We start from the raw sequence: 10,994 nt of genomic DNA on the forward strand, positions 1-10,994 counted from the left end.
CCTATTTGTATCACACCTAAATCTATGATATTTTTTTTTTCTAATTAAAGCGTTTATTTATTTTTTTCACTCTTTTACTTGAATTGTATAATATTTTTAAATTTTCATATTTTCATAAATCATATATTTGTATATTTGCATTTCAGTATTTAATAATTTGTTATTTCTATTTTTATAATATCTTAAAATATAACCATTGCATTATATTCTTCAAACAAGGAGGTGCATATTGTTGATTGGCACATCCTTATAATGATGGCAATTAATACAACATCAAGAGCTTTAATGTCATTAAATTTGTCTTGAAATTAGTGCAATATAAACTTTTTTATAAACAATATTAATCTTAGCCTTTGTTTGCAATAGTTTTATTATTATTTTCTAAAATAATTTTTAGCACAAAATTACAAATTTTTCTACTAATTTTTTTAAAAAAAGTAGTAAAGTGAATTCAATAGTATTTAAAACCATTATAATAAGATTTATACAAGGCTTTAAAAATCGAATCGAATAATGAACCAGAAGAATGAGAGGTTAGCGGTTCGATTGTTCGACTGTGGTCGAATCCAATGACATAATAAATACTTATTATATTTAAATATTATAATAATGATGAAATCATTTGTAAACATATAACAAAAATTGAACATGATCAAATGAAGGAAAACCAACAAGAACGGAAAATATTATAATGACAAAAAATTAAACAATATTAAAAACAAAAGCATCCTAATCTTATAATATAATAATCATAATTATTTTATATTTTATTCAGAGGACACTTTAGGGTGATATATATATATATATATCTATCTGTTTAATACAAAATAGGGATTTATATCATGGTATTCTGGTTTATATATTTTTTAATACTTAATAATTTAAAAATTATTTTCTAAAATCTTAAATATGACATCCAACTAATTATTTTATATCTGTTTATTTATCATTTTAAATAAAATTAAAAAATAAATGAAGTAATGAGAGAGAGAGAGAGAGAGGTAAGTGGTTTGTCTGATGCAATATTACACTGAAAACCATGGCAAGTGAATCACATGCACTTCAATGCGAGCAGTATCACAATGGATCGAAATCATTTTTAAAATCTTTTGAGTCTATAATCAGATTATCAGAACGCAAATATCATATGCGAAGTCATAAAAGTTAATAAATAATAAATTTCTTTTAAATCATATTTATTTTTAAACACTCAAATTTAAAAAAATAAATTGAAAAAATGATATTACATCAATGTAAAAAAAGGAAAAACTATTAAGTATTAAATTGTTATATTTTTAATGCGTTAACCTGATTTTTTTAAGCGTAAAATTATTATATTTTCTATCTTTTACTGCTACTTTAATTATTTTATTTATAGCACGCATCATCTCTTATAATTATAATTTTAAACAATATAATAATTTATATCTGGCCATGAACATGCGATTATTAATCTAACAAAAAATAAATTGGTTCTTTAGTTGGTTAATCTCACCTAGTTATTAGGTGACTTCATGAGTCTATTGGGCAAATTCTAAAGGCCAAGTTGAGCGACTAAGATTATCTCTTACCGAACTGTATAACATTGTATGTTGTCCGCAAATCGCTGCATTCGAACTTCAAATATCACGTCAAAAATCTGTAGGTGAACAGTGTGATGTCAATATTGCCGTCGGACTGTTCACCTGCTCCCAAGAAAAAATGATTACCTTTATATTCTTCTTAGCTTCGCATGAAGCACGCGAAATAGGATAGAGATGGTTACCTTCATAAAAAAGCGCGTGAAAAAAAGAAAAATAGAGTTCCATTGGACATAAACTATCACATTATAAAATTTTACGGCGTTTTAGAATGGAAAATGAGATTTTTGGCTGGAGATGGACTAAGAACTGAACTCCAGATATGTATCTCTTAGAGTTCAACGCTTTAGGTTGCCGCAAACATTGCAAATTTTAAGTTATAAAAGATTCAAATTTGTTCTCAATCAGCAAATTCAAAATAACTTATTAAAATCTCTGCTACTTATATTAATCCATTCAACAAAAAATTTAACATCAAATCAATACAATAAAATTTAGAGGAAAAAAAAACCAAGTTTTTTTTCTTAAACTAATTGAAAATGAAGCTAATTGAAAGGCTAAACATCTTAAAGCTTTCACACTAAACATTTCTTTTAACAAATAATTAACTGCTAATTACTTTGACAACAACCACCACTAATCAATTATCAAACTAATCAAAGTCTGAGGGATTTATGTCCACTACTCTCATCATCACCACTGAAACTATTGCCGCCGGCGAGCGGCGCAGAGTTTCTCAGCATTCTCTGCCGGCAGTCACCACATGTAATTTGAAGCAGAATTGAATGAATTTGCCGTGCGGCGGCTGTTCTGAGCTGGCAAGCTTTTTCGAGCTCAGCTTGAGCCTGCTGCCTTACCCTACGAGCGGCAACTAGTTCTCTCTCCGCTAAATGAACATCTCGCAATGCCTCTTCTCTTGCCTTATCAGCCGCCGCCTTCGCCGTCTTAGCCTGTTGAGACGGTGATGCCGGCGGAGCGATGGAGAGATGGAGGTCGGCGGTGTTGACGGGGATAGACGGATGGTGGGGAAGGAAAGGGAGGAGCGATAGTGCTTCCTTGTTGTGGTTCGGTGGTGCTAGAATGAATGGTAGAAGAGGAGGCGGCGGCGGCGGTGGATCAGGGATGGTGTCGTCGTCGGATGTGGTGGGGCTGGAAGTTGAGTGAGAATGGTTGGATGGCGGTGCCACCGGCGGTGGAGGCGGCTCTCGGGTCTTGGTGGCGGTGCAGGAGTCTTGGTGTTCGATGAAAGTCTCTACTCTGCAGGGAAAATTGAAGAACGGGAATGGTGTTCGATCCGTGACCCTTTCATATGTGATTGAAGTGTTTCATATTTTGTTTAATTCATAAAAAATAATAAGAAAAAAAATATCTTGTTTAATTCATAAAAATTTTATATTCTGATTAAAAAATAATTAAGACGAATTTAAAAAAAAAAAACTTAAATCAAGATAACAATATAATTTTAACATAATTAATCTTAAAATCAACATGTTGAATATTATTAATACAAATTCTTTTTAATAATTGTTGGAATGATTTTACATTTAGCCCAAAATTTAGGTGTATATAGATGATTAATAATAATAATAATAATAATAATAATAATTATATAATATTATATATTAGGAATTGTTGTAACGATTTATTAATGAGTTTGAAGGAATTCTGTCTCTTCTTCTTGTGATTGATATTATTCAGAGGACAAAGCTGAAGTTTTCGGGCCAAAAATAGTGCCAAAGTGTTTAAGATGGAGCTTTGCCAGCATGTAATATAAATGGAATTCAAATACTAATTTATGGGTTGAATAATTTGTTAAAATATCTATGAAATTTTGATGATGATATATCTTGAATTTATTTTGAAAATATTATAATACATAAATAAATTAATCAAATTTTATATTAAAATAATATATAAAGATATCATGATAAACAAATTATCGAATTATAAAATAAATATTTAAATCGAAAGACAATTAAATAGAAATAAAAAGCAACATGGATTAACAGTCTTAACTAAATAAAAGAAAATATAATATAATTTTAAACATTTATTTTATCCTAATAATTCAAGTAAATTAAGAAGTAGATGAGAATATATATATATGAATATATCTCTTAAAATTTTGGTCATGCTATACCCCCAAAATTATTGAATTTAACTTAGAAAAAATATCATAAAAAAAATCAATCAAAAATTATATTGAAAAGAAAAATTATATTGAAGTATCCTGAGATTTTTTATATAAAAATAGTGAGGCAAAATATTTAGAATTATTAAATAAAAATTTATAATCATTAGACAATTAAATAAATTAATAGCCTTACAAAAAATTCAAATGTCTAATCTAACTTTAAACCTTTATTATATATCTCAAAATAAATTCAAAATTTTTAAAATTTATAATAATAAAAATTCTAAAATATTCTGATTTAACTTTTTTATGAAATATATTTCCAATTTAATTTAAATAAATATAATATAAAAAAATATCCAACGTATGAGTGCCTGACCTGGAGAAAACGCGGCCGCAATCACAGGAATGGCCGCGCGTGCCGCAAGTCTTCAAATGGGCCTTATAGTCGGAATGAACGGCGTAAGCCTTTGAGCAACGCGCGCAGGCCCACTGTCTATTCGCCGAGTGCTTGCGGCGGAAATGCTTCTTTATTCCGACGAGATCGCCGAGCGCGTGGCACGGGTGGTGGTGCAAGCAGGTGGCCTCCGGGCACACGAAAACTCTCTTTTTTGCCGCAGCCGCCGCGCCGGAAGATGCGAGGTTGCTTTTGACCGTTAATTTCCATGGCACTTTGTGACGCCGGCGGTGCATTTGAAGGTTCTGATCGCGCTGGAAGCCTTGGTTGCAGATGTCGCATACGTAGCGTTCTGATTCGAGGAGGGTGCGTGGGGAGAGAGAGATCACCTCTGCGTCTGGGTCTGGATTTCAATCCAATTTTCAGAACAAGTTAGAATGGGTTTCAAAGATGTTCGATTTATATTGAGATTAGTGTTATTTATATGTGATATCTAAATTTTCAATAATCTCAATACAAATCTAAAAGCTTTGAAGTCATTATTTGTTTTTTTTTCAATTTGATTCAAGATGCGTAATATATGAGAAATTATATCGCTCTAATCCAAATAATTTTGAGATTTTCATGTTCAAATTTTCATTTGAGATGGAGTATAATAGATGAGAAATTAATATTATAATCATTTTGAGATTTATCCAAAGATCTCTTTTTTATGGATAAAAATTGGATTTTGAAATCATTGGATATAAAATTTTCTCATATCACACTCCTCTGAAAAAACTAGAAACATTTTAATAAAAATTTGGCCGATATTTTCAATTTTACACTTCGTATGCATAATTGTAAATGATAAAGTAGAGGTATATACGTACCTGGGGTGCCGGCCGGCCGGCGTTTCCTTTTGTGGGTGACGGCGTTTTCGGCGGAGGAAGGCGGCGCGAATTCCTCGGGCGGAAGCTGTGAGGTTGCGATTCGGAACATTGGTTAGTAAAAGGAGGAGCTTTGCTTTTGAAGCTAGACTGATCGCTTTGATTGTAATAGAATGAAGAGGGGGAGAAGTGAGGGGTTCGTTTGGAGAGAATTTGGTGTGGTGGTGGGCAGGAGGAAAAAAAGAGCTTAGGGAAGAAGATAGATAGAAAGCTCTCTCTCTCTCTCTCTCTCTCTCTCTGTGATTGCTGTCTTTTTTATGAAGGCATTGGGCACAGTCATTAAAGAATGGAAGGCAGCTTTCTAACAGCTTTGAGTGGACTGCTCTTTGTTCTGGAGTTTCACCGTTTGGGCTTTCCTTTAGTTAGTGCAATGCCACACTTTTCAAATAAATTTTCTTATGTTATAACTAACTCTCATCGATCATTGAAAGCATTTTTCATATTATTATTTTCCTCTCTCTCTCTCTCTCTCTCTCTCTCTCTCTCTCTCTCTCTCTCTCTCTCTCTCTTATAAAGGCATCAAAATAGGTTTATGGGTCCATACGGGTTAGCCTTAGAATTTAACCCAATAAAAATTTGGTCGATCGATATCATACCCGTTTGATAAATGAATCAGCATAGGTGAACCTAAACCCTGACCCACTAGCAATTTGGATGACCCAAACCCCGTTTGATATCAAGTTTTGATTACAAATATTAAATCTTGTTAACTATAGTCTTTAGGTTTGTGGATTAAAAATAAGAAGTGCAAACCAATAAGCAAAAATTAAGGGAAAAAAAAAATAAATGGGTGACTTTAGGTTAAAATCATGTTTACGGACTAATCCAAACCCAACATGCTAATTAAATGGGTTTAAATTCTGTGCCCAAACTGACCCAATTTTTAAAATAGTCAACCGAATCCTAAATCTATCGTGGCAGCAGGTTGTTGGATCATATCATTTATTGATACATCTTGATAAAACTTTGCAAAATGTGGCTTATTAAGATGGTTGAAAAGTACTAATTTTTAAGATGGATGAGAATATTAAATAATTTAAATATATATTGATATAAAAATATTAAATGATATGTTCTCCTATAAACTTAAATTTTTAGATTGTAAGTAGATTTAATTACTACTATAACATAATGAAATTTTCTCTTTTAAGCCCTCCCTAATCATTACTTTTCAAAGAAGATCAACTTTTGTAATTATAATGTAAGTATTAAGCAATGTTAAAAATATGTTTTGTTATTAATCTTTAATTATTTAAAATCTATTTTTTCTTATATTTATATAATTTCCTTAACTTCTCATTATTAACACTTAACATGCACACTAATGAAATATTATCATGCCTATACAAATGACATTAAAGATAAAAAAGAATAGCTATGAAAGAGAACATACAATTATAAAACTAAAAGAAACACGAATTTTACAGCGCTATTATATGATCACCATATAAGATGTTGCTATTTAAATGAAAGATTAGAGAGAGCTTAATCACCGCTATCCACGTGAGCTATCTATTAATGGCTCCCACAGCTTTTTCTTCAACTTAAGTTTCACTTGGAATAACTTTCTTATTGCTTTATAAAACTGCTATAAAGAAAATGTTTTTTTGTAAGTTGTTCAAGAAAGTAATTTCATAGTATAAATTGTTTTGAAAGCACCAAAAAAATAATTATTAAACAAAAATTATGATTGAAATCTAAAAAAGCAACCCCATTGGGCTTATCAGGGTTGGTGGGCGTGGTTGGGAATAGGGGTGTCAAAACCGGATTTTGGGTCGGATTTGGGTCGAACCCAGAACTTATCTGGGTTCAATTGGGTCGACCCTAACCCAACCCAGGTAGGTAAACGGGTCAGAAACTCAGACTTGGACTGGGACCCGGACCCGACCCGTCAGGTTGCCGGGTTGACCCGACCCGACACGAGCGCATGCGGGATGCGAGCTCTCGGGCAACCGGGAAGGTGGGCGGACGTGGGCGCTTAGGCTGGCGCGCGGATGGGCTCTAGCAGCAGCTGCGCGGCGTGGGCAGCCTCGGGCAGGGCGCAGGCAACCTTGGCTGCCAGGCGGGCAGACGCGGGTAGTCTGGGTAGGTGCAAGCAGCCTCGGGCTGCTCATTCTAAACGGGTTTCTGGGTTGACCTGGCAACCTGTTGGGTCAACCCGAACCCGACCCATTTTTCAAATGGTTCGAATCCTGGAACCCGAACCTTACTCGTTTTTCAAACGGGTCGGGTTTACGTGTCGTGTCAAATATTGACACCCCTAGTTGGGAACCCCCAACCCAAGATCAATTCATCTCTCAAGCGATGCGACTCTTTAAGTGGGGAGAAAATAAGTGTGTGGTCCGTCACCTGTGAGGCTGGTTGCCGCTAGGCCCGCCGAGGGATTATTTACTCCACCAAACGTCACCTCTACCAGTGTGGCAACAGGTAGATGCCCCCGTTCCAAAAAAAAATGCTGAAAAATAAGATAGTAAGAAAGGTGTCTCAAAATATAACCTTGTCTTGCAAATTAATGTATTAAGCTGTTGGTTAATTAATTACTGCTATTGCTACAGTAGTAGGCCATGTTGCTTAATTAAGAGCCAGTACTTTAGCTTTAATTACTTTGTTTGAAGGAGTTGGTAAGTGAAGGACAAATATAATTGCTCACTTTCTGTTCTAAAATTAAATTGGTTTCATATCTTTTGCTTGCATATATGAAACGCTACAGAAAATTCCAAGAGAAAAATGTTCAACATATCAAGACATGAATGGTATACTACTATACTATCTGCCATTCTAGTTTAATGATCTTAGAAGTATACAAATTTCAACTTCTGTTTTCTAAACTAATTTTTTTAGTATAAATATGTTATTTTTATGCTAAGAAGTTATTTTTAGGGTCTAGACGAGCTGACGAGCCGAGCAGAGACCTGTTCGAGCTCGAGTTTGAAACCATGTTCGAACCAATAAGCTAGACTCATCGAGCTTTTTAACGAGTCGAGTCCAAGCCGGCTCAGGAGTCGGCTCGACTCAGTTACACCTCTAGTGAATATAGACATTAGAAGTTGAGTGTTGAAGATGAATACTTCATTTGAGATGGCTTTCTTACTATTTCTAAAGCAATATTTTAGTAAAAAAATTAAAAATTTTGTACTTAAATGCTGCTTTAAGAAGCATGTCGTAGGAAAGTCGTCCCAAACGAAGCTAAAATGTGACAATGTTGATCGATAGCTAGCATTGGATAATGCAAGATGATGGTGTTAAAGATAAGACGATGCATATGGTCTCCATAGGCTCATAGATTGGTTGTATGGATGGAGGAGATGGTGGGGGAATGTGTTTTCAGTGGCTCACAGAATTTTGGGCTCATTTGAAATATTTTGACATGAAGCTTGTTCTGATTGTAGGTATTTGAAAATTGAAATTTGTTAGACCCTTTAGCTAATTTCTGAAAATTTTAGATGCGCTCAGGAGGAGCACCCCTTTTGAGATCATTTGAACTTTAATTTAATAATGTCAAATCATCTCAATTAATTAATAGTTACAATTATACTACATTTTAAGACACAGTTAGCATAAATAAAAGGAATATTTTGTGGTTATTTGGATGAATATAAAAGAATGTATGAGATTCATTCTTTTTTATTTGGCTTGAAATAAAATGAATACAAATTCAAATTCTAAAGAGAGTGGCGGTTAGTGGTGATGGTAGTCAATGGCAGGGGCAGTGACGACGATGACAGTCGAAGGCGGGGGGTCATTGGCTAAGGTGGTGGGGTAGCCAATGGTCAGTGATAGTGGTGGCTAAAGATAGGTGAGGTGGCCGGTGGTGGTAGGTAGCTGGCAGCAACGGGTGGCCGGCAAAGGTGTGTGGCCGGTGATAGCGGTGAGGGTGGTTGATGTTGGCTGCAATTGGGGTGTTCGACAGTTATGGGGGCAGTCGGTGACAGTGGGGGCTGGTGTCGGCAACGATAATGACAATAGCGATGAATTTTTGATGTTTTTTGAAAATCGCTCAAATCCGAAGAATTTTAAATACATAAAAAATGAATAAGATGATGAATTCCAAATGAACCAAAATTGTATTTTATTATTATTTTTTTTTACTTTAAATCAAACATCGGTATTATCAAAATCTCTACATTTGATATACTTACACCCACTTTACATTAAGAAGAGTTGGACTATGCTTCCCACTACCTCATCTTGGCTCACTCAAAACTTTGGATTAATGTTTCAACCACAAATATACACACAAATTGAGGCTCAAATTCTCCTTCATAATTTGAGCGTTATTTGAAATCTAAAAATTTAGCCAAATAACTTGCAAGGTCTAAGGATGCATTAGAACCATAGCAAACAACAAAAATGCTCTTAAAATTCATCTAATCTTTTATGTTTAGTGCTCAAACATAATAATAATGTACTCAGATCGTTACTTAAATCCATAATCATTAAATGGGCCTAAAAATTTGATTAATTTAATTTAGGGTTTAGGTGCAAAGTGATGTGAAGACAAGAGGAATATGATCAGCGTGCATTGTAATTTCCAATCAATTTTTAGGATCTTGTTATTACAATCTTTGGTCAGGGGGTTATCTTTTAATTTAAAACATTAAAATTTAATGATAGTATTTTAAAGAAAAAATAATTTTTGAAGTTATTACATAAGTAATTTTTTAGTACAAAATTTTCTTAAAAGCAATAAAAAACAGTGGTCAATTAAAATTTATGGTTGTGATATGAAAATCAAAGCACTAAAAAACTAAGGAATTTTTATTACATCCGATGTCCATACGTAGCTCTATATTCGGACGCTAGTAAAATGGTGCCACGTGCTCCTACTCTTTACCGCGCGGCCCGACGACTCGACCCGGACACAGACCTGGTATTGCTATGTATTGGCTGATTTGTGCAGACCGGGATATTGCTCGGTATTGCTCGATATTGCCCGGTAACGAGAAATATCATTCTATTAAGACCAATACATAGCAATACCGAGCAATACCCCGATATTGCTAGGTATTGTTAGGTATTCCTAAGTATTGCTCGCTATTGCTAGGTATTGATCTTGATAGAGCGGTATTTCTCGTTATTGTCAAGCAATACCTAGCAATACCAAGCAATATCTAACAATACCTAGCAATACACAAACATAGCAATACCGGGTTCCGATCTGAGTCAGGTTGTCGGGCCGCGCGGTAAAGAGTAGGAACACGTGGCGACATGTTATTGGCGTCCGAACGTAGAGCTACGTCAGGACACCGGATGTAATAAAAATTCAAAAGGCGTCTTAGATTAAATCTAAGGCTTTGTTTGGGATAGCTTTAGGCTTCGTTTGGGACGGCTTTCTTATTGCTTCTTAAAGCAACTTTTTAATTAAAAATTTAAAAATTTTGTATTAAAAAACAGTAAGAAAGCCGTCCCAAACGAAACCTTAGACTACTATTTTTTCTTGCTTTAAAAAAAAATTGTACTAAAAAGTAGCTTTACAAAATAATAAGAAAGTCGTCCCAAAAAGGCTTTGGAATTTTTAATGGGAAAAAAAAAAAAGGTAAACATGTGATGGATGGTTAGCTAAAACCCAAGGAAAAAAAAAAAGCTAAAAGCTTTGAGAGAGGCTGGCTGGCTTTTCTTTGCTCCGGGATTCGATATGAGCTTTCTAGAACGCAATAAGATTTGGTTTTTTCTAATATTAATTGACTGACTCTACCTTGATTTTTTTAATTTTATGAGATATTTCAACAAGAAATCTAAGAATCTATTGAAGACCCTTTGAAAAGCCATTAAACCCATGATGAAGACTTTCTAAAAAGAATCAATAAGTCAAATATAACAAATAAATAAAATCATTTGTATATCATTCATTTTGCATTACTATATTTTAATATTTAATATCGGCTTTATTGATATATACTAAGTAGTATTATGTATAAAGAACATCACATGACAAACAAGCTATAATTTTGTCT

At 33.8% G+C, this 10,994-nt stretch overlaps 1 protein-coding gene across 1 annotated transcript; it reads right to left on the reverse strand.

Annotated features, from left to right (window-relative positions):
- Positions 1–2,129: 2,129 nt before the first annotated feature.
- LOC110102829 (zinc finger protein SHOOT GRAVITROPISM 5) lies at positions 2,130–5,492 on the reverse strand. Its single transcript, XM_020831312.2, has 3 exons — positions 4,984–5,492; positions 4,094–4,514; positions 2,130–2,837 (listed from the first exon to the last, which is right to left on the reverse strand). The coding sequence occupies exons 1-3, from the start codon at positions 5,090–5,092 to the stop codon at positions 2,237–2,239; spliced, it is 1,131 nt and encodes a 376-aa protein (XP_020686971.1). The 5' UTR covers positions 5,093–5,492; the 3' UTR covers positions 2,130–2,236.
- Between the last annotated feature and the right edge of the window lie 5,502 nt (positions 5,493–10,994).

Source organism: Dendrobium catenatum, unplaced genomic scaffold (assembly GCF_001605985.2).
Source record: "Dendrobium catenatum unplaced genomic scaffold, ASM160598v2 fragScaff_scaffold_920, whole genome shotgun sequence".
Taxonomy (NCBI): domain Eukaryota; kingdom Viridiplantae; phylum Streptophyta; class Magnoliopsida; order Asparagales; family Orchidaceae; genus Dendrobium; species Dendrobium catenatum.